The 24801-nt window shown below is 39.5% G+C and overlaps 2 protein-coding genes and 1 pseudogene across 13 annotated transcripts in view; 2 read left to right on the top strand and 1 right to left on the bottom strand.

Moving 5' to 3' along the window:
- ITSN2 (intersectin 2) overlaps positions 1-24801 on the bottom strand; it is a 158389-nt gene that overhangs the window by 123260 nt on the left and 10328 nt on the right. For all 12 annotated transcript variants that reach the window (XM_054548300.2, XM_063713756.1, XM_054548302.1 and 9 more), the window contains exon 2: positions 2545-2608. In XM_054548300.2, coding sequence (XP_054404275.1) covers positions 2545-2572 — 28 coding nt within the window. In that variant the 5' untranslated portion in view covers positions 2573-2608. The remainder of the gene's footprint in view (positions 1-2544; positions 2609-24801) is intronic.
- Positions 4873-5145, top strand: LOC100432343 (non-histone chromosomal protein HMG-17-like). Its single transcript, XM_054548305.1, has one exon. The coding sequence runs from the start codon at positions 4873-4875 to the stop codon at positions 5143-5145; it is 273 nt and encodes a 90-aa protein (XP_054404280.1).
- Positions 9027-9384, top strand: LOC112132024 (large ribosomal subunit protein eL42-like; annotated as a pseudogene).

Raw genomic sequence — 24801 nt, 5'->3', positions numbered from 1 at the left:
TTTCTTATTTAAATATATCAACTAACAGAACCCTTTGAAGAGGCGAAAGTTTGTTACTTTGAACTTCAAGTAAAAATCTCCCAATCTTAGTCTATATTTATCTGTAAGCCTTACCGAAGAGGCAGAAAAATCTAAGTTTGGGGGTTGATGTCTAATATTTCCCTAAAAAGCTAACAAACTTTTACAATATGTAATAATCATGTGAGAAATACATTAAAATTCTATCCACTTCCCCCAACTCATCACTGATATTGAAAATATGGGATTTTCATAAACATTTCTGCTGCTTATTCTCATCTCACCTGCTGGCTCTTTCAAACAAGTTCTTCTAGTCAGTGAAGAAAAAAATTTCACATTTACAGAACATCTACTATAGGCTAGATCTCATTCAGTAAGTAGCCTCATCTCAGTTTTTACACACACACATATACACATACATGCACACACACACACATATACATTCTCACACAGGCATACTTACAGACAAGTCCCAATAGCAATGGGCATCAAAACAATTTAACAATCTATGTCAGGATTACTAGAAGAGCAAAGTTTTGTACTATACATGAATGCTGCTCTCAGTAACATCTTAAACCCTGAATTGAACTTAAATTAGATATGTCTAATTATCGTCAATCTTCTAAGTAGGAAGGTACCACAGTCTACATATGGAATTAATTCTTCAGAAGTTTAAAAAAAATTACTATCTGTATGCCTATATAGCACTTCTAAATGCATTTTCCAACATTTTAGATGATTATTCACATAATCATTCTTTTGTTATTGAATATTCCATTTGTTCTCAATGTTATATTTTATATATAATGCAATGAACTGCAAAGTAGATATATAAATGTTTATGGAATGGAAGAAGCAGAATAAAGAAGGACCAGGACTGTACTGCTTTATGTTCATTTTGCTTATAAACCTGATTAACATGTTGGCTGAAGTTTACAATTCAACGGTTTAATGCAAATTCCTTTGTATGGGGCATAAAAATCCTCAAACTTGAGTAGAGCATGTTACTACTATAATTACTGCCCTAATTTTAAACTTACGTGTATCAATCATTATGGAAAAATTATTTAATTATTAAAAATTGTCTGTGGCATCAATGTTTATAATCCCACACCATTTTCCCAATAGGAGCAACACTCACATTAACCCTTAAATAATAGGTTCTGAAAAAGTAAAAAACAAAACAACAAAATCTTTACTTCAAATCTATCCTTAAATGACACAGGACCTGACCACGCATTAGAATTTGATTCTACTTTTTATAAAAATAATTCACTTCTCCAAGATTTTCCTGAATCCTGAGGCATAAAACTTTAGATATACAACACGTATTTTCGTTATTAACAATGTAATCATTTGGTCCTATGTCTGAAAACAAGTTTAAAAAACAACTGATTAACACTAGATGGTAACATCAAAACAGAATTGCTTTGTGAAGATGGGAGAATAGTGATTCTTCCCTCCTTTTTTTAAATGCTCTTTTTTTTTTTTTAAATGCTCTTTAATATTACTGTTTTCAATTTAAATAATAAAGAATTATTGAGTTTATTCTCTATTTCCTGATATTTATCTACAATTAGCTAATACAATTTAACATAAAATTAAGAACTCAGTATCTAGATTTCTTTAGTGATTTAAAAATATAATGCAAACACAGTAACTTAATACCTATTAAGGGTAGTTAATTAGTATTTGGGAAAAGAATTAAAGCTACAATCAGAACAAAACTTTAAAAACTTTTCATTATTCAAATTACCTACGCATTTTCTTTTTTTTGTTTGTTTGTTTTTTAAACGGAGTCTCACTCTTTCCCAGGCTGGAGTGTAGTGGCACTATCTCGGCTCACTGCAACTGCCACCTCCCGGGTGGTTCAAGTGATTCTCCTGCCTCAACCTCCCAAGCAGCTGGGATTACAGGTGCCCATGACCACACTCGGCTAGTTTTTGTATTTTTAGTAGAGACTGGGTTTCACCATGTTGACCAGGCTGGTCTTGAACTCCTGACCTCAAGTGATCTCCCTCCTCAGCATCACAAAGTGCTGTAATTACAGGCATGGGCCACCACACCCAGCCAGCACTTTCTTTTAAAATGTTTCATATTAAACAATTATGTATGCAGGCATACGTAATCTTATCTAAAGGGAAAACGTAATCTTACATAAATATTACTAAATTAATCTTTATTGGCTTCATCGGTTTACAATCATGTTATGTTATCAAAATACCTTTAATATTCACCTTATAGCACTCTGCTATTTGTCATCCAGTTTTATGAATCAAACACAATATACCTTTTGGTTATTCCTAACTGCTCAATGGCAAACACACGTTCCAGAATATAGTCATGGGATTTACAACATAATATTCTTACAGAAGACGTATGCAGTGTTCCAAAATATTTTCCAAGAATACTTCAAGTTTTGTATTTATAAGCTAAAGGAAAATTATCTACATGAATATTTTAAGCCTCTACCAAAAAAAAAAAAAATCTATAACCTCATCTTGCCACAAGCACAAAGCCGCTTACCATTCATAGCTGTGGGAAACTGAGCCATCACGGTCCTGAGTTCTCCTTGCTAGCTCTCAGCCATCTGCAACATAAAAATATTGTGCCGTTGATAATATAACAAGGGCAAATCACAGTTTAGTGCACCCGCTAAGCAGTAGGAATGTCTGTCCCCTTCAGCTCACACTTCCAACAGAAAACAATGCAGAGCTTCTGCTGCTGCTGAACAGGCAGAATTTACATTTGAGGAAGGGTAAGAGATTTTGTTGGGTAATCATGCTGCCTTAATACAGAAAAACAGTCACATATTTAATAGTAGATACTGAATAAAGAAACCCTTGGCATGAACCAACATTCTTGTAGAAATTAATTTGGAAGAGAAGAAAATAAATCAACTGTATAAATTAAGTATATAAGAATAACATAGAAATCCATACTTTTTTTTTTTGAAACAGAGTCTCACTCTGTCACCCAGGCTGGAGTGCAGTGGTGCAATCTCAGCTCACTGCAGCCTCTGCCTCCTGGGTTCAAGCAATTCTCACACCTTGGCCACCTGAGTAGCTGGGACTACAGGAATGCTCCACCACACCTGGCTAATTTTTGTGTTTTTAGTAGGGATAGGGTTTTACCATGTTGACCAGAATGGTCTCAAATTCCTGGCCACAAGTGACCTGCCCACGTCGGCCTCCCAAAGTGCTGAGATTACAGGCGTAAGCCACTGCACCCAGCCTATAGTATCATTTTTTAAAAACTCCCAAACAAGAAAAATACTCAAAATAAATGTAGCGCAGCTGTTTAAGTGAGCTCAAGGGGTTTATAAAATAGTCTAAAACTAATTTATTAAAACATACACATAATTATTAAAATACATATATAACATAACTAAATGTGCTGGGCAAGCACTCTAAGAGAAGGGACTTTGGAAATTCACAGCTCTGGGTTCAAACCCAGCTCTGCTATTCTCCCAGCTGTGACCATGGAAAAGTTATTTAACCTGTTTTTGAGACTCAGATTACTCATCTATAAAAAATACTTTGCAGAAGTATTTTTTAAAGTGTTAAACATAATCCAGTAAACCGCCTGCCACATAGGGTGTTCAACAAATGGCTGCTATTTTGCAAACAACCAGAAAAGGAGAGTGCAGTATCATTTTGAACCCTGAATTCATTATTCAGCTGTCAATAAATTCAAAATTTGTTCCATGAATCTTTTTGTGGGTCTGGTTTTGTTTTGTTTCTTGAGACGGAGTCTCGCTCTGTCGCCCAGGCTGGAGTGCAGTGGCACAATCTCGGCTCACTGCAACCTCACCTCCCAGGTTCAAGCAATTCTCCAGCCTCAGCCTTCTGAGTAGCTGGGTCTACAGGCGCACATCACCATGCCCGGCTAATTTTTGTTTGTTAGTTTTAGTAGAGACGAGGTTTTACCATGTTGGCCAGGCTAGTCTTGAACTCCTGAGCTCAAGTGATTTGCTTCCCTCAGCCACCCAAAGTGCTGGGATTACAGGCCATTGTGTCCAGCCTGCTCCATGAATTTTGAGAGTAGGACCAGTTAGGAAGTAAAGGCCTAGCAAATTTATAGCAATGCACTTAGTAATTAAAACCATGGATCATAATATTGCAGGAAAACACTACTATATTAAAAGATCATGCCATATCTCATCTATTTACCCAAATCATTTAAATATTAATATTTTTAGAAGCCTAAGAAAAATATTTGCACAGCCATTTTAAACAAAGAAGGTATTAAGTAGTACATACATCGTGGTCAACGTTTCTCACCATTTTATAGCTAGCTTAAAAAATGAACACAGAAGGAAGTCCCATAAATCAAGTTATGACTGCAACTTCCTCAAATACAGAAATACTGCAAACAAATATAACATTTTTACTTCTTCAATTTTAAATCATAAGTAATGTTAACCCAAAATAAGCTATATGGGTGAAAACAGACTATCTACTTAACAGATATGCAGTAGCAAGGGCCCTCATTCATTAGTTTTCTGTGGCTGAGACCATTTTAAAATGTGAGAGAAAACCCACTATTGCAAATAATGCATTTTCTAACTCTGCATAATAGCATGTGAATTACTAAAGATGGCTCTAACAACAGAAAAACCAATGAGGAATGGGATCCCATGGACACAAGGCCTTAATCAGTTGGGATCTAGGTCTAAAACTTACAAATCATCTGTCTAGAACCATTTGTTGGTCATCACGTATTCTGTGAATACAAAATGCCAAATAGAGAGCAGTGTGAAGAAGAGGCGAGAACGAACCCCGGACTGACCAAAGCCTGCACGCCACTGCATCCTGTGCCAAGTGCTTACCTCCTGCCACCGTCGCCACCACCATGCCCAAGAGAAAGGGTGAAGGGGATGCTAAAGGAGATAAAGCCAACGTGAAGAACGAACCACAGAGAAGACCCATGAGGTTGTCTGCTAAACCTGCTCCTCCAACACCAGAGCCCAAGCCTGAAAAGGCCCCTACAAAGAAGGGAGAGAAGGTACCCAAAGGGAAAAAGGGAAAAGCTAATGCTGGCAAGGAGGGGAATAACCTTGCAGAAAATGGAGATGCTAAAACAGACAGGGCACAGAAAGCTGAAAGTACTGGAGATGCCAAGTGAAGTGTGTGCATTTTTTATAACTGTGTACTTCTGGTGACTGTAGTTTGAAATACTACTTTTTATCAAGTTTTATAAAAAATGCAGAATTTCATTTTACTTTTTTTTTTTTTTTTTTGAGATGAATTCTCACTCTATCGCCCAGGCTAGAGTGCAGTGGCGTGATCTTGGCTCACTGCAACCTCCGCCTCATGGGTTCACACGATTCTCCTGCCTCAGCCTCCTGAGTAGCTGGGATTACAGGCAGGCACCACCACCACACCTGGCTAATTTTTGTATTTTTAGCAGAGATGGCGTTTCACCATGTTGGTCAGGCTTGTCTCGAACTCCTGACCTCAGGTGATCCACCTGCCTCGGCCTCCCAAAGCGCTGAGATTACAGGCATGAGCCACTGCGCCTGGCCACTTTTTTTTTTTTTTTTTTAAGGCAGAGTTTCGCTCTTGTTGCCCAAGCTGGAATGCAATGGTGCAATCTCAGCTCACTGCACCCTCCGCCTCCCAGGTTCAAGCAATTCTCCTGCCTTAGCTTCCCAAGTAGCTGGGATTACAGGTGTGCATCATCACGCCCTGCTAATTTTTTGTATTTTTAGTAGAAATGGGGTTTCACTATGTTAGCCAGGCTGGCCTTGAACTCCTGACCTCAGGTGATCCACCTGCCTCAGCCTCCCAAAGTGCTGGGATTACAGGCATGAGCCACTGCGCCCAGCCTACTTTTTTTTTTTTTTTTTTTTTTTAAGCTATGTTGTTAGCACACAGAACACTTCATTGTTGTTTTTGGGGGAAGAGCCATATGTCACTAATAGAATGTATCCAAAGCTGGACTAATGTGGGGAAAACACCTTTCCCTTCTAGTTTTGAGACAGTTCCTCTTTGCTCCCAGGAGGAGGGATTCCCTGACTTTAACACACATGGCCACCTTGGCACAAAAGCCTTGTGGTATGGAAAACAAATTTGTTTTTACGTCCTCCTCTCCCTTTCCATCTTTCAGCAGAGACTTAACTCCCTTAAACCCAGACATCTGTTGAGACCTGACCCCCCCAATCATTAGTTACCAGTGTGTCAGGCAATCTGGACTTTCCAGTGATGCCACTGAGACAGCACCTGTCAAAAGAGCAGTGGTTCTTCAGATAAATTCTGCCATTTTCATTTCACTTCCTGAAAGTCAGGGTCGGCTGGGAAAAGTTGTTAAACAATACGCTAAATGTGAAATGTCAACCCTCACTCTAAACTTTCCCTGTTCACAGCATCAGATGAAAACTTCATTGGGTTTGAGAGTGGCTTTCTGATTTTTGGTCTACTGAAGAAGGGAGTTTGAAAGTTGTTGTGGCCAGGCACAGTGGCTCACGCCTGTAATCCCAGCACTTTGGGAGGCCAAGGCGGGCAGATCACCTGAAGTCAGGATTTCGAGACCAGCCTGACCAACATGGTGAAACCCCATCTCTACTAAAAATACAAAATTAGACAGGCGTGGGGCACATGCCTGTAATCCCAGCTACTCAGGTGGCTGCAGCAGGAGAATCGCTTGAACCCAGGAGGTGGAAGTTGCAGTGAGCCAAGATCAGGCCATTGCACTCCAGCCTGGGCAACAAAAGCAAAACTCCGTCTCAAAAAAAAAGGAAAATTGTTGTATACTCTTAATCACTGTCTGCCCGTGTCCTGCCTGAAATACCATGATTGTTTATGGAAAGCATCTTTAATAAAGCGGGATACAGTTTGGCTTGGAAAAAAAGAAAAAAGAATGCCAAATAGTAGATGCTCAATAATCACAGGTATAATTCTGAAATAAAACCTGAGAATGAACCAAATATTAATAATATTACTGGCAATAAGGGCAAATCCCTTGGGTAAAGCTGAAGGTACTAGTATTACAGAATCTTTATCATCTGGTATGTGGAATTTAGCCACCCATGCACATAGGTACCATATTATATGTAACATTTATGTTGTATGTAACATCTGATTAACTGTGGTAACATCTAAATATGGGAGTATGTATTGTTAGAACCAATAAGCTTTTAAAACATATCATTTCATATCTATTACATTTCTATTCTCTCTGCCCCACTGTGGAATAATTACCTAATGCTTAACAATTCTACTAGTCTATTTGCAGAGCAGTACTTAAAGAACAATTATAGTTGAAATTCTGAAAATGCAACAGATACCAAAAACTTTGTTTTACATTTTTCAAAAAGCAATTAATAAATTAACATTTACTGTTTACCATTAATTCAATACACTTCTGTTGATCACAGTAGATGTACTGTGTCATGCTGAATATTCATTAAGAATCCAATATGTTTCAGGTTCTGCAGAAGGAGCTTCAGACACTGACAAACTTGTAGACTTATCTACCAGGTGCCAGATACTGCTAGGCACCTTTGATAATACGGATACTCCTCTCACAATATCCCCATAAGGCAGATGATACTGTATTTATTTCACAGAAGAAACTGAAGAGGTTAAATTACTTGCCCAAATTCAGTATGTCATGAAGCCAGAATGCAATCCCAAGCCTGTCTAATTCTTAAGCCCATGAACTTCCCATGTGCTTTATCTGCCTCTTCCTCTCTTAAATGAAGATAATGCGTCACAGGTTCCTGCAAACAGCAGGAGAACTTACTGTTAGCACATTTGTCCAGGAGAAGAAAAACAAGCCAGAGATGACTCCCAACACACTGGACAGCATCAATCACATAAATAAATTAGGGAGTGCTAATTGTTTCTTATCTCTTGGTATAACTCTCTGAAAGGAAGAAAAGGGTAACCAGCATCTCCCCAGGTACATGACTGGCGCCTGTTTCAGGTAAGTGCAATTGAAGTCAGCATCCAACAAACACCCCTTTCTACTCTTCACAGGGGATGACATGTAGTGACGGGCAATTTTGGCAAATTTGCAGTCATCATGTATTTTGAATACTGTTAGTTACGTATGGTTTTTAGAATGTTCATATGATTTTCCTGCTCATTAAAAATTAATGCAGAACTGGCATTGTTACCTTTGTAGAAACCAAGAAAATATACTGGGTAAATAGCAGGCATAAGGCAAAGAACACTGCTTCAATTTAATATAATTCAGTTGCAATTTGGAGTAATTGCCAAACGTACTTTAGACAATGTAGAAAATATACTCACACTAAGATAGAAAAAAGTAGAAATGCTAGAACAAAAGTAGGAAATCCTGCTTTTACAAAGGGTCAGTAACACTCAGAAAAAGTCACAGCCATTGTAAGTGAAAAGTCGCTTAATTAAGGTTTAGGGGTTTTTTTGTTTTGTTTTTTGAGACAGAGTCTCATTCTGTCACTCAGACTGGAGTGCAGTGGCACAATCTTGGCTCACTGCAACCTCTACTTCCTGGGTTCAAGTGATTCTCCTGCCTCAACCTCTTAAGTAGCGGGGACTACAAGCGCACGCCACCACACCTGGCTAATTTTTTTTTTTTTCTTTTTTTTGAGATGGAGTCTCCCTGTCACCCAGGCTGGAGTGCAATGGTGTGATCTCAGCTCACTGCAACCTCCACCTCCCAGTTTCAAGCGATTTTCCTGCCTCAGCCTCCCAAGTAGCTGGGATTACAGGTGCCCACCACCGCACCCAGCTAATTTTTGTATTATTAGTAGAGAGGAGGTTTCGCCATGTTGGCCAGGCTGGTTTTGAACTCCTGACCTCAGGTGATCCGCCCTCCTCGGCTTCCCAAAGTGTTGCGATTACAGGCGTGAGCCACTGTGCCCAGCCTAATTTTTGTATTTTTAGTAGAGATGGGGTTTCGCCATCTTGGCCAAACCCCAAACCCCTTGGCCCAGCCAAGGTTAAAGTTTTTGTTTGTTAAGAAGCACAGTTACGGAAAGAATTACAATTACTTTCCGTGCCAATAGCGCTCACGCAAACATGGTGAACATCCCTAAAACCCGCAGGACTTTCTGTAAGAAGTGTAGCAAGCACCAAACCTGCAAAGTGACACAGTACAAGAAGGGCAAGGATTCTCTGTATGCCCAGGGAAAGCGGTGTTATACAGGAAGCAGAGTGACTATGGTGGGCAAACTAAGCTGATTTTCCAGAAAAAGGCTAAAACTACAAAGAAGATTGTGCTAAGGCTTGAGTGCGTTGAGCCCAACTGTAGATCTAAGAGAATGCTGGCTATTAAAAGATGCAAGCATTTTGAACTGGGAGGAGATAAGAAGAGAAAGGGCCAAGTGACCCAGTTCTAAGTGTCATCTTTTCTTTTATTATAAAGACAATAAAATCTTAAGTTTGTTAAAAAAATAATAATTACAATTATCATTTAGTCCAAACCCTCAATTTTCAAGATGGGAAAACTAAGAAACTTGTAAAAGATCACGAGTTAGTAGCAAAGGTCCCAGAAACTACATCTCTGATGTACACGTCCAGTGCTCTGGTTTTTTAAGACAAAGTATCACCCTGCCACACAGGCTGGAATGCAGAGGCATGATCTCAGCTCACTGCAACCTCTGCCACCTGGGCTTGAGCAATCCGCCCACCTCAGCCTCCTGAGGAGCTAGGACTACAGGCGTGTACCACCATGCTCGGCTAATTTTTGAATTTTTTTGTAGAGATGCAGCCTCACTACATTTCCCAGGCTGGTCACTAACTCCTGGGCTCAAGTGAACCTCCCACCTTGGCCTCCCAAAGTGCTGGGATTACAAGCGAAAGCCACTGCACCCAGCCTTCCAGGGCTGTTTGTTTGTTTGTTTGTTTTTGAGACAGAGTCTCACTCTATCCCCCAGGCTGGAGTGCAGTGCACCATCTTGGCTCACTGCAACCTCCGCCTCCTGGGTTCAAGTGATTCTCATGCCTCAGCCTCCCGAGTAGCTGGGATTACAGGTGCCTGCTACCATGCCCAGCTAATTTTTGTATTTTTAGCAAAACGGGGTTTTGCCATGTTGGCCAGGCTGGTCTCAAACTCCTGACCTCAGGTGATCCGCCCGCCTCCCAAAGTGCTGGGATTACAGGCGTGAGCAACCACACCCAGCCCAGTGCTCTGTTTTTAAAAGTTTCCCTTGGCCGGGCGCAGTGGCTCACTCCTGTAATCCAGCACTTTGGGAGGCCAAGGCAGGTGGATCACGAGGTCAGGAGATCGAGACCATCCTGGCTAACATGGTGAAACCCCGTCTCTACTAAAAATACAAAAAAATTAGCCGGGCATGGTGGCGGGCACCTGTAGTCCCAGCTACTTGGGAGGCTGAGGCAGGAGAATGGTGTGAACTCGGGAGGCGGAGCTTGCAGTGAGCCGAGATTGCGCCACTGCACTCCAGCCTGGGCGACAGAGTGAGACTCTGTCTCAAAAAAAGTTTCCCAACTTGCCCACTCATATCACCTGGGATATTTACTAATTGTACAGTATGAATAGAACCTAAATAAATGTTCTTGCCTTGAGACCCTTCCACACACTACTAGTTTTTTTCTTAAAGCACTCATTAATGCCCCTTTCCTGCTTAGAAAATCTTCCACTGATTACAAGTTAAAGTCCAAACTTCTTAGTATGAAATACGGCCCTCTTCAGTATCTCACTGTATCACATTCTCCAGGTACTTTCCATTTCCACATGTCCTAAGTATACCAACCTTTTTTGAAACAGTAACTTTTGTTCTCTCCTCTACTCCTTCATAAAGAGGTGCTCCCTTTGTCATGGTCATCACACTTTCTTCTCCTTCTTTGATTCCCAATTCAAATGTCATCTTGTCTTTGAAAGACTTCTTTCCTCCCAGGTAGTTAGTCACTATCTCCTATATGTGTCCATACACTTGTTTACACCACAATAACCTCATTTATCACACTATTTTAATTTCATGATTGCCTGTTTCGCATGTCCTGGGGACAGACCATTTTTATTTACCTCCATATGCCTGGTTTCTAAACCAGATCTTCCAAAGAAAACACTCGATAAACATTTGCTGAACAAATGAATTGGGTAAATAATATGGCTGAGATACCAAAAAAGATGTGAATAAAGTAAACAGGGAGAGGCAACGATGAACTGAATATACAGAAAGGAAACCAGCAGGAAGCAGAACAGGCTCCAACCTACTTCCATTAAACCCTGCAGAAATCAGAGTTGTGCAACATGGCTCTCCTGTAACTTGGCTTTTCTTTTTTTTTTTTTTTTTGAGCATACCTTTAAAGAAAGGTTTATTTCCCATTGAATTCTGAAGGTTTTTTTATTGCGAGTGAGGAAGGCGGCTCAGGTTTTTTAATTACTTCATGATTCAATATTTTGAATCATTTTGATTAAATAAATTTGACGAATGGTCTGACATTCAAAAGCACAATCATCAATCATCATGTTCCTGCAGGCGTGTGTGTCTATATGTATGTGTGTGTGTGTGTGTGTGTGTGTGTGTATATATATATAATTTTTTTTTTTTTTTAGACAGAGTCTCACTCTATCACCCGGGCTGGAGTGCAGTGGCATGATCTCGGCTCACTGCAACCTCAGCCTCCTGGGTTCAAGTGATTCTCCTGCCTCAGCCTCCCAAGTAGCTGGGATTACAGGCACGCACCACCATGCCCAGCTAATTTTTTGTATTTTTAGTAGAGACGGGGTTTCACCATGTTGGCCAGGCTAGTCTTGAACTCCTGACCTTGTGATCTGCCCACCTCAGCCTCCCAAAGTGCTGGGATTACAGGTGTGAGCCACCACACCTGGCCTTTTTTTTTTTTTTTTTTTAGAGACATGGTCTTGCTACATTACCCAGGCTAGACTCAAACTCCTGATCTCAAGAGATCCTCCTGCTGCCTCAGCCTCTCGAATAGCTAGGACTACAAGTGTGCACCACTATGCCCAGCTTCCTGCAGGTATATTTTATAAAACTTTCTCTAGGGTCTCTGCCACTCCCAGCATGTGCTAGGTATACACAGCCAACTTTCAAACTATACTTGCTGATCAGTTGAGAAAAGTGTTCCTGTCTCATTTAGTTCCCAAGGAGATCAAGGTCAGTTCTCTATGAATGTAAACCAAAAATAAAATTCTAAGGCCCCCCAACCTTCTGAATGGACTTCCTTCTCATCCAGGGCACTGTTAAAATTTAACCTGAGGCTGGTTCAGGCCGTGATGGGAAATGGGGTTCAGATATACTCATTAAACCTCACTGGCCTTAACATCAACACAGACTTAGTCTGATAAGAAGCATTTACAATCTATCCTCTCAGAAGCCTGCCACCCAGAGGCTTCATCTGCACGATAAAACTTTAGTGTTTATAACCTCTTATCATCATAACCCAGTCTTTTCCTTTCCATTGATCCCAGGTCTTTAGATAAACTCAACCTACTGTCAACCAGAAAATTTTTAAATCTACCTATAAACTGGAATCCCACCCTCCCCTTCGAGTTGTCCCACCTTTCTGGATGGAACAAATGTATTCCTTAAATGTATTTGATTGAAGTCTCTTGTCTCCCTAAAATGTATAAAACCAAGCTGCGCCCCGACTACCATGGGCACATGTTCTCAGGACCTCCTGAAGGCTGTGTCACGGGCCATGGTCACTCATATTTGGCTCAGAATAAATCTCTTCATATATTTTAGAGGGTTTGGTTCTTTTCATCGACATGAGAAGAGCTGGAGCAAAATTACCTGCTACTTTATAGTTTCTGTAGTAAGATGAAATTTATAGAATACATATATTCTCCACCTATGCATTCATTCATTCTTTCATTCTACCATTCATTTATTCATCAAACATGAATGGTCATAATAAAGGGATCTGGGCAGGTGCAGTGGCTCACACCTGTAATCCCAACAACTCAAGAGACTAAGGAAGGAGGATTGATGAGGCCAGGAGTTCAAGACCAACCCAGGCAACACAGCAAGACCCCATCTCTACAAAAATAATAATAAATAATAAAGGGATTTGGGGAATGCCAAGAGAACCCAGAGAACAGAACGAACACTACTTGAGAGGTAAATCAAAGTAAGGTACATGTAATCAAGGAGGTAATATTTGTGTAAGAATTATCTAACATGAGGTCGGTGGCAAACTGAGTGAACGCCAAGTGTCCTTGGAGTGAATGACATTGTATAGTGTGCGGATAGGCTCTGTTATAAAGAAAGGAAGTTTTGGAACCTGAGAGAAGGACTGCTTAAAAGAAGGAAAGCACAAGAGCCAGTGTAACACCAAAACCGCTTCTACTCGTATTCAAAAACTGTGCAATTTGAGAGTGATGTAATTTCAAAGAAGTCACTTCATCTTAAGAGGTACAAGGGGCCAGGTGTGGTAGCTCACACCTGTAACCCCAGCACTTTAGGAGGCCAAGGCAGGCAGATCATTTGAGTCCTGGGCCACACAAGGAAACCCCATCTCTACAAAAAACACGAAAATTAGCCGGGTGTGGCGGTGTGTGCCTGTAGTCCCAGCTACTTAGGAAGTTGAGGTGGGAGGGTCACTTGAACTTGGAAGGTGAAGGTTGCAGTGACCTGAGATTGCACCACTGCACTCCAGCCTGAGCGACAGAGTGAGACGCTGTCTCAAAAAAAAAAAAGAGTTAAACCTTTAGAAACCCAGTAGTCTTCAAATTACGCTCCTTGGAGTTCTAAAAGTTTCAAGGAGGTACAACGGAGGTGGGGTAGGGAGGAAAGGGGGAAGGTTGGAAGGGATACCAACTTCAATGAGAGTAGCTCTGTTTTTGTGTTTTATATATTGAAGCTTCTCCGTAAGATTTCATCTGATTTTTTCTTAAAGATAAATGACAACATACTGAATTCCATCCTCTTTATTTCAGAAACAACTAAATAGGTCAGGTGTGGTTCATGGCTCATGCCTGCAATCCCAGCACTTTGGGAGGCCACAGTGGGAGGATCACTTGAGCCCAGGAGCTCAAGACTAGCCTGGGCAACACAGGGAGACTCTTTGTCTACAAAAAATTAAACTTAGTTGGGCATGGTGGCACACACCTGTAGTTCTAGCTACTCAGGAAGTAGCTACTCAGGAAGTGAAAGGATCATTTGAGCCCAGGAGTTCAAGGTTACAATGAGCTATGATTATGCCACTGCACTCCAGCTTGGGTAACAAAGTGAGACAGTGTCTCTAAAATAAAATAATGTAAAAAAACAAATAGAAGCCAAAGAGATTAAGTAACCAAGATCACACAATTTAAGATAAACAGTAAGTCATGCTATTGATTTTGGACATTGCTGTGCAAGTCATGGAGAGCCAGTATTTAAAACACAGTATAAAGTTGAATGTACTTGGCAGGGCGTGGTGGCTCACGCCTGTAATCCCAACACTTTGGGAGGCCAAGGCGGCAGATTACCTGAGGTCAGGAGTTTGAGACCACCCTGGCCAAGATGGTATAACCCCATTTCTACTAAAAATACAAAAATTAGCCAGGCATGGTGGCGCACGCTTGTAGTCCCAGCTACTTGGGAGGCTGAGGCAGGAGAATCGCTTGAACCCGGGAGGTGGAGGTTACAGTGAGCTGAGATCACGTCACTGCACTCCAGCCTGCGTGACAGAACGAAACTCCATCTCAAAAAAAAAAAAAAGTTGAATGTACTTGTTTACCCAGCACCAAGATGAAGAAAGTCAAAATCGTCGCAGTCCCCCAAAGTCCCCTCATGCTCCCTTCCAGCCTCTGTCCCACCAGGGAAACAAGATCCCAACTTCTAATACCATAGATTCGTTCTGTCTGCTAAGGTACTTCATATGAATGGAATTATGTAGCCCGCTGTGTCTCTTTTGTTCAGCATTTGGTCTATAAGTTGTGTCATTATAGATCCTGTGTTCTGAAAAAAGAAAACACACACACACACACACACACACACACACACACACACACATATAGTATATATTCTAGTTAGAGACCTACATTTGGTAGTTATCAGAGATTGGGAATACTTGTAATGTCAGTGAATTATATTATCCAGGGAAAGTACATATAAAAAAATATATAAGAAGACTGGTCTTTTAAGAGGAGAGGAAGACAACTCTGACAAGCAGTATAGGAACAAACTGGATTTTGAGTCTTGAGACAAACACATCAATTATGAAGTGACTGGCATAGTCCAGGCGGTAAGAACTTGAACTTGAGCAATGGAGAAGAGGTATTTCAAAGGTAGAATAGACAGGATTTTCTGATCCGCTAAATGTGGAAGATGAAAGAGGAGCATCACAGATGGGTTTCTATCTTGGGTGACTGTAGAGCAGTAATATTAACCAAGACAGAAGCTCTAAGACAGTAGGAATCTAGATATTAGATTTGAGGGATGAACAACAAAATGTTCAATTTTGAGCATACCTAATCCAATCCACCTACAAAGACATCTAGATGGAAGTGTCCAAGAGACAGTGAACACTCTACCTAGCAACCCAGATTTCGTAGTCATTAGGGATTGGGAGTAATTGTAATCATGTGGGTGAATGACACTATCCAGGGGAATCATGTATAAGAAAAAAGAGACAAGAATAGTCAGAAACAGAGGTTCAGAAACAGGAGAAATCGGGATACAGAGTTAAGAGTTTCAAGGAGAAAATGGTATTGTCACAGAAGTTAAGACTCAGCTATTAGTGTTGGCAATCTGGAGTGAGTGTAGTTCTAGCACAGTGATGGCTGTAAAAGCCAAATTGAAGTAGATTAGGCAATAAATGTTTAAAATAAGGGGAAGAGCCTGGGCGTGGTGGCTCACACCTATAATCCGAACACTTTGGGAGGCCGAGGCAGGCAGAGCGCATGATGTCAGGAGACCGGTCTCATGGTCAACATGGTGAAACCCTGTCTCTATTAAAAATACAAAAATGCGCCGGGCATGGTAGTGAGTGCCTGTGAGGCGGGAGGATAGCTTGAACCTGGGAGGTGGAGGTTGTAGGGAGCCAAGATCGCACCACTGTCCTCCAGCCTGGGCGACAAAGCAAGATTTCCTCTCAAAAAATACATAGGAAAAAAGGTAAGATTTAAGAAAGGGAGGCAGAGTTATTATAAGGCTTTAGTTTTTAGGTGACAGAACAAAACTATTTTTAGACAAAAAAAAAAAAGAAATAAAGATTTAATTTACAAAAAGGAGATAGAAGAGAAGTTACCTAATGGAAGTTAGGGCCAGAAAAAGAAGTAGTAGACAGCTCTAGAACACAAAGTTAGAACCTGGGATAGATATTTCTGTCTCTGAGAATGAAGTTCAGGAAGGGGAGTAAGAATGAACAAAGGCATACATAAGTTTAGAAGCAGAAGAAAGAACAGTTGAGAAAGTACAGATTTTCTTCTACCATTTTTCTTTTCTTTTAGAGATACATAATCTTTTTGAGACAGTCAATGTTGCCAAGGCTGGAGTGCAGTGGCATAATCACAGTGCACTGCAGCCTCGACCAGGCTCACGTGATTCTCCCACCTCAGCTTTTCAAGTGGCTGGGACCACAGGAGCGCGCTGCCAAGCCCAGCTAATTTTTAAAATTTCTTATAGAGATGCAGTTTCCCTATGTTGCCCAGGCTGCTCTCAAACTCCTAAGCTCAAGTGATCCTCCTACCTCAGCCTCCCAATGCAAGCTTTCTTTGTCTCTCTTCTTTAGGCTCAGACAACAGTCCAAAGGGCAGGGCTAAGGACGGACTCCTTGACCTCGTAGGCCCTCAAGTGTCTAAGCACAAATTTCTCTCCTCTTCAAGCCAAAAAAGAGAAAGACACATGCAAATCAGTTCCCATGACTCAACCAGATATGTGCATTTCAGCTTGCATTCAAATTAGCTTAGGCCCTACACATCAAAACATTTGTTAAAATGAATGAATGTGAAGGAAAACATTCTAGGCAGAGGTTGCACTGCAAAAGCAGAGTAACTAGTGTGGTCTGGAAAAACAGATTACCTATTCACATGAAATAGTGAAGGGCTGGCCTGGCACAGTGGCTCATGCCTGTAATCCTAGCACTTGGGAGGCCGAGGCAGGTGGATCACCTTGAGCTCAGGAGTTCAAGACCAGCCTGGGCAACACAGCGAAACCCCTCTCTACCAAAAATAAAAAAAATTAGCCAGGCGAGGTGGCATGTGCCTGTGGTCCCAAGTACTCAGGAGGCTGAGGAGGGAGGACTGCTTGAGTCTGTAAGGTGGAGGCTGCAGTGGGTCAAGATCATGCCACTGTACTCCAGTCTGAGTAACAGAGTGAGACCCCATTTCAAAAAAAAAAAATAATAGTGAAAGGCTAACAACAATGCAAGGAACCATAACAATAGATACAAAAATAAGTACAATGTTAACGCCTAGCTGATACAAATGTCAATTAGCACAAGATCCTTAAAACAACCTGAAAAATTAAACATTAAAAAATATATATATATAATAGAAAGTGAAAGTCCATTACCAAGAAAACAATCATTAGCAGTTTTGAATAGATTGTTCCAGATATTTCCTATTTATATACTAGCAAATACCACTTACAAAAATGAAGTCATACTTTATTGTTCTTTTTTCATGTTACCAATTTTTCACAGTGAATACGTAACCTTCTATTTTTCCAGACCACACTAGTTACTCTGCTTTTGCTTGTACTGTAACCTCTGCCTAGAATGTTTCCCTTCACGTTCATTCATTTTAACAAATGTTACAATTAATGCTACAATAAACATTCTTCATACATGTGTGTAAATATAGGTCTGTGGACAGATATGTGTTTCCAAAGATAAATTCTAGAAGTGGAAGTAGCAGGTTAGAGAGTATGAACATTCTAATTTTAATAGATAATACCCAACAGCCTAAATTAGACTTTACCTATAAAGTCTCTTAATATAGGCTGATAGCATAATACCAACAAGATGGGGTTTAGAGACACAACCCTCTAACTCTGACTTAATTCAAAAGACATTTTAGAGTACCTATACCAGTAACATACTCCATTTCCTCTAAGCAATTTTCCACAAACATTATTTCTCTTAACTAAGCTTTCCTCTCCAAATAAATGTAATTTATAAGCACATGCTCCACAAAAATCTCAAACATGAAAAACTTACTAAGCAGACTCCACAGACAGGGGAGAAGGGGTGAACCTGAAGATCCAGTCCTGATTACCACAGTTAACAGTTTGGTATTTGTTTTTCAGATTTATTTTATGCATATATAAACAAACGTTATTTTTCAAACCCAAATAAAATTATGCTAGCCAATTAATATTCTATTATTTTCATTACACATATTACAGATATCCTTCCATAGCAACATATAATACATCAATCATATCCTTTTAAATAGGTGTATAGCATTTTATTATATGGATGTACCAGAAATTAAGCTATCTCCCATTGGTGGACATTAAGACGGTTTCCAGTTTTTTGCTTAACAAACCATACTACTTTGAACATTCTCATATATACACTGAGTATTTAGGTAGGACAATACTTCTAGAAGTAGAATTAATGGGTATCAAGTTGCTTTCCAAAATTTATTAATAGTACCATTTTATATTCCCACTGGTATGTAAACATACTTGTTTGTATAATCTTGCCAATATTTGGTATGAACAATTATTTTATGTATTGCCAACCTGAGAGGCAAATTTTTTCTAAATTTTAATTTCTCTGATCATTAGGGAACTCCACATCTTTCATATATCTATCATGTATATTTCTCCTATGAATTGCCTATTCATTTATTTTGCCCATTTTCTATAGCACGCTGTTCAATGGAAATGCAACACAAACTACATAATGTAATTTTAAATGTTCTAGTAGCCACATTTTAAAAAGTAAAATTAGGCCAGGTGCAGTGGCTCACGCCTGTAATCCCAGCACTTCGGGACGCTGAGGCAGGTGGATCACCTGAGGTCAGGAGTTCGAGACCAGCCTGTCCAACATGGTAAAACTCCATCTCTACTAAAAAGATAAAAATTAGCTGGGCGTGGTGGCGGGCACCTGTAATCTCAGCTACACAGGAAGCTGAGGCAGGACAATCACTTGAATCTGAGAGGCAGAGGTTGCAGTGAGCCCAGATTATGCCAGTGCATTCCAGCCTGGATAATAGAGTGAGACTCCGTTTCAAAAAAATTAACAAAAAGTAAAAATAAACAGGTAAAATCTGTATTAATATATTTTAATTAGTTCATATCTAAATATTATCATCTCAACATATGATGAGTATAAAAATTCTGAAGACATTTTACATTTTTGTACTGTCTTTGAACTCTAGCTTTTACACTTATTATACACTTAGAGTACTTCTCAATATAGAACTAGCCACATTCAAGTGCTGATTAACCACATGTTGTTAAAGGCTACTGTATGGGATAGTGTGGTTCTACAGGATCTTTATATGTGAGAGGTCAGATTTCCCCCATTTCAGCCTTTTTTCCTCTATATTTTTATTTTTACTGTACAAATAATTTAAAAGCAAAGGCTTCAAATAATGTACAATTATGAAGAGCAAAACATGGCAGTCATTCTTTATTACCTCACTCACAGTACCATCTCCAAGATAACCATATCAGCCATTGAAGTACATTCTCACAGCCTATTTTTACATATTATATAAACGTATATATACCCATATGTATTTTACATTGTCTAAACCTTCTTCTAAGATAATACCCATCAGAAATAACATATTCAATTCTACATAATATTCAACAGGATGGATAGATCAACATTTATTTTTTAATGGACACGTAATACATTAATATTCTCATTGTAAAAACTTAAAACATACAAATAAGGCCAATTTCTTTTGACCATCCTTCCCCATTAGTCTCTTAAAATACCCAGTGTTGTTGACAACATGACCTGTATCCATGGATCTTTTTCTATGCATTACAATAATAGATATTATATTAATAATAAGCTTTTACCTGTAATATATGCTATAAATGCTTTTAATCTAGCTTGTTTGTCTTTTAATTTTAGGACATCTTTCATTATACCAATTTAAATTTGTCGGTCTTTCTTTTATGACTAGTGAGTGTCTTGTCATACAAAGAAAGGCCTGTCTCATACCAGGTCTTATACCAGAAAATTGTCCTATATTTTATTCTAGTACCTCTATGATTTAAGGGTTTTATGTATATATTTGATCTACGTGGATTTTATTTTGGAGTGAAGAAATGGATATGAGTTCAAATTGTTTGCGCTACCCTTCTACCACCACCACTTGCAATGTCTAGCAGTGTCTACCCTTCTTATCTCCATGACCTCTAAGACTGTATCCCAGCCCATAAAGATGGAAAGGCAGAAGGCGACGTAGAGTATAGCACAGAAAGGAGGGTGGGGGGTTAACTGTAGAGAGGAAAAACTTGACAAACACTACTTCAGCCAGGTGGTCAAGGTCAACATCAACAGTCACAAAGCATGCAGACAGTATGTGCTCTTGATAAGATGAAAGTATCATTTTGCCTTTGTCATCTTCCTCCTAAAAATTCATTAATTTAGTCCAAGCATGACAAATCATCAAATTCCAATATACTTACAATATATTTATATATCTCCTATAATATCTGTCCAGTAACCTCTCAAAACTGTCAAAGTCATCAAAAACAAGCAAAGTCTAAGGAACTGTCACAACCAAGAGGAGCCTAAGGAGTCATGACAGCTAAATGTAATGTGGTGACCTGGAACAGAATAAGGACATTAAATAAAAACTACGGAAACTGAAATAATGCATAGACTTCAATTAATAACAATACAATCAATATTGGTTCATTATTCCTAACATAGGTACCATACTGATATAAGATATTAATAATAGTGGAAACTATGTGTGGGGTACATGAAAGGATATATGGGAATCTGTTCTATTTGCTCCATTTTTCTGTAAATTTAAAACTGTTTAAAAAATAATTAAGCCTATCAATTTTATAAAAAGCAAATACCTCAGAAGTAGAAGAGTATAGGTAAACATGTGCCTCTAATTTTGACCACATTCATTAAAAACAAAATACCCACTTGATCCACATGGAAATTTTTTTTTTTTTTTTGAGATGGAGTCTCGCTCTGTCGCCTAGGCTGGAGTGCAGTGCAGTGGCACGATCTCGGCTCACTGCAACCTCCACCTTCCGGTTTCAAGTGATTCTCCTACCTCAGCCTCCCAAGTAGCTGCTACTACAAGCACCCGCCACCACGCCCAGCTAATTTTTTTTGTATTAGTAGAGATGGGGTTTCGCCATATTGGCCAGGCTGGTCTTGAACTCCTGACCTTGTGATCTGCCCACCTCGGCCTCCCAAAGTGCTAGGATTACAGGCGTGAGCCACCGCAACCAGCAGAAATTTATCTTAAGAAAAAAATCTGAAGAACAAAAATAGATTGCAAGGATGCATAGTACAGTTTTACCAATATTAGAAAAAATACAAATAAGCTCATTTATCCAAAAATAGAGAAAGAAGCAAAAAATTAAAGTTATATTCACTCAGAATATTATTTACCTATTACAAATGACAATTTCAAGGCTATAAGAGATAGGATATGTTTATTATATAATGTAATTTAAAAAAAAAATACAAATTGTAGGCCAGGCGCTGGGGCTCACGCCCGTAATCCCAGCCCTTTGGGAGGCTGAAGTAGATGGATCACCTGAGGTCGGGAGTTCAAGACCAGCCTGACCAATATGGAGAAACCCCGTCCCTACTAAAAATACAAAATTAGCCGGGCGTGGTAGCGCATGCCTGTAATCCCGGCTACTCGGTAGACTGAGGCAGGAAAATCGCTTGAACCCAGGAGGCGCAGGTTGCGGTGAGCTGAGATCGCACCACTGCACTCCACCCTGGGCAATAAGAGCGAAACGCCATCTCAAAAAAAAAAAAATTGTAGAATATGAATGCAAATTTGGGTTTTCTTTTTTTTTTTAATCTTACATGAACCACATATACCAAACTGTTAAGCAATTAAAAATAGATAAGGCTAAACACGGTGGCTAATGTTTATAATCCTAGCGCTTTTGGGAGGCCAACGTGGGAGAATCGTTTGAGGCTGGGAGTTCAAGACCAGCCTAGGAACACACTGAGACCCCATCTCTATCAATAGTTTTAAAATTAGCTGGGTGTGATGGGTGGTGTGCATCTACAGTCCTAGCTGCTCAGGAGACTCAGGTGGGGAGGATCACTTGAACCCAAGAGTTCGAGATTACAGTGAGCTATGAACATGAGACTGAACTCCAGCTGGACAACAGTGAGACCCTATATCTATAAAAATAAATAAAAATTAAAAGTGAAAAACAAATACTAAGATCTTAGTAAAGATCTTACTCTTCAGTAAAGAGAAGGCTATGGTAAACTTACAACTAGTTTTTCAAATACTATGATTTTTTTTTTTTTTTTTTTTTTTTGAGACAGAGTCTCACCCTATTGCCCAAGCTGGAGTGCAGAGGCGTGATATCAGCTCACTGCAACCTCCACCTTCTGGGTTCAAGCGATTCTCCTGCCTCAGCCTCCCAAGCAGCTGGGATTACAGGTGCCTGCCACCACGCCCAACTAATTTTTTGTACTTTTTGTAGAGACATTTTAGTAGAGACAAAGTTTCACCATGTTGGCCAGGCTGGTCTCGAACTCCTGACCTCAAGTGATCCGCCCACCTCAGCCTCCCAAAGTGCTAGGATTATAGGCATGAGCCACAGCACCCGGCAGCCCTTGTCTATTTTTCAGTCTATTATAAATGATAATAAATAACAAGTCTCTTTTACTAAAAGCATTTAACTGAAATGACCATTTCATCTCAAATCCAGTCACACTACATCCAGTGCTAAAAACTACAGAGGAAAAGTACACTACAACAAACACACCCTATTGCAGGGGCAGACAGAGCCTGGCATCTAAGTTGATGCCATACCCCATAAGGGCCTGCATGTGAATAACTTATCTGTGATTGGTAGTTTCAGATCTCAACCAAAAGGCTAACAGAATAAAAGAGTAAAGAAATTCAAAGTAGCAGCTAATGGGAAGAAAAGCATTCGTCCATTTTCCTATGCTATCAAGCCAATTTGAAGTTTTTTAAAAAAATTACCAATATACTTCAGTTACTACAAATAAAGCATACTATCGCTGCGAAAAAATAGCACTTTTGAATATAATATCAAAAAAATCATCCAAGAAAGCAAACATAAAATAATAATAAATGTGGGCCAGTTGCAGTGGCTCACCCCTGTAATCCCAGCACTGTTGGAGGCCAAGGCAGGACGACAGCTTGAGCTCAGGAGTTTGAGACCAGTGTGAGCAACATAGTGAGATTCCATCTCTACAACAACAATCATCATCATCATCATCATCACCATCATCATCATCAATATGCAATGAGGATTTTTTTAAAGCAAACTCCAAAATCTAACAGGGAAAAAAATTACCAGGAAAAAATAAAATAGAGATACTGTAACATGGAATTTGTTACACTAAAACCAATAGCATACCCAGAAAACATCCTTCACTCACAACATCACCTAACCAAAGCAAGGTCTCACTTCCCTCAAATATTTCAAACCACAAATTTACAAATTCTTTTCATCAACCTGAATTCTTTAATTTGGGTCGTCATAGACTTTTTTATTTTAATCTGATAAAACCTATGGTTATTCTCCCTGGAAAAACACAAATGTACAAAATCTGGCACATAATTCCGAAGGTTTCACACCTCCAAAGCCAACTGTAGGCTTTCAGACAATTCATGTATTCCATAGCTTAAATGTTTAATGATAACATACACAAACCCTCATTCTTAAAAAAAGATAATGAAGTGGGAAAGACCCTTCCAATTATGTAATCCATTCATTCCCAAACTATTTTTTTAAAGGAATAAAAGAATGGCTACTCCATAGGCAGAGCAGCAGCCTCATTCCCAAACTATTCTAACCATCACCCACCTAAGTGGGACAAGAGATCCAACCTACCTACCTCCTCCCATTTTCTAGTACAAAAATAACTCCCTAATGAAGAACTGTAGCAATGTAACAAGTACACAAGAGCAAAACGGTCCACAAAAATTTAAATGTAACATTAATTCTACAATTGTATTAATCCAAAAATAACAGCAATTGGAACCACAGCCAATTTGAGACAACACCACTGATGTAGTGAAAATAATATCTTCTGAGTGTGGGCATGCATAGTACTAATTTTCTAGTGCTGCCAAAGCATGGTATAGCTGACAGATTTCTTAGAAGAAAACTAAACTAGGGCCCTCGGTAAGTTCTAGAAACCGGCTGATTTTACTTGTGAATACTAAATTTCAGTAATCCTTAGTAACTCAGATTATTGGTAGGCAGCCTATTCTAATACATAAATATCAGAGGTTAAGGGAATGGAATAACAGTAGCCCCTGAGAACTGAGGAGACGACTTGTATTTCTGGTTCATTATCCATTAGGAAAAGCTTCTGATCTAGTGAGTGTCTTGGACTATACTGAGGAAGCATTAATCTAAGCCAATAATTTTCAACAATTTTTCCACTGGGATTCTGAGTAATGGCTCACCAATAGTATAAAATTAACCTCCTAAACTGGAACCCACATACGTCGCTGGTGGGAATATAAAATAGATCAACTGCTTTGGAAAACAATTCAGAATTTCCTCAAAATGTTAAACATAGGTTACCATGTAAGTCAGCAATTCCACCCCAAGTATGAACCCAAGATAAATAAAAACGTGTCCCAAAACCTGTACACAAATGCTCACAGCAGCATTATTCACAATAGCCAAAATGTGGAAGCAACCGAGTGGAAGCAAATGTCCATCAACTACAGGTGGATGAATGAATAAACAATAAACAAAAT

This window comes from Pongo abelii, chromosome 12 (genome assembly GCF_028885655.2).
Source record: "Pongo abelii isolate AG06213 chromosome 12, NHGRI_mPonAbe1-v2.0_pri, whole genome shotgun sequence".
Lineage (NCBI taxonomy): Eukaryota > Metazoa > Chordata > Mammalia > Primates > Hominidae > Pongo > Pongo abelii.
Note: the sequence above shows the minus strand (reverse complement) of the source record. Positions and strands in the feature narration are given on the sequence as shown.

Coding starts and splice junctions, on each gene's coding strand:
- LOC100432343 (XM_054548305.1), top strand. CDS start 4,873: ATGCCCAAGAGAAAGGGTGAAGGGGATGCTAAAGGAGATAAAGCCAAC.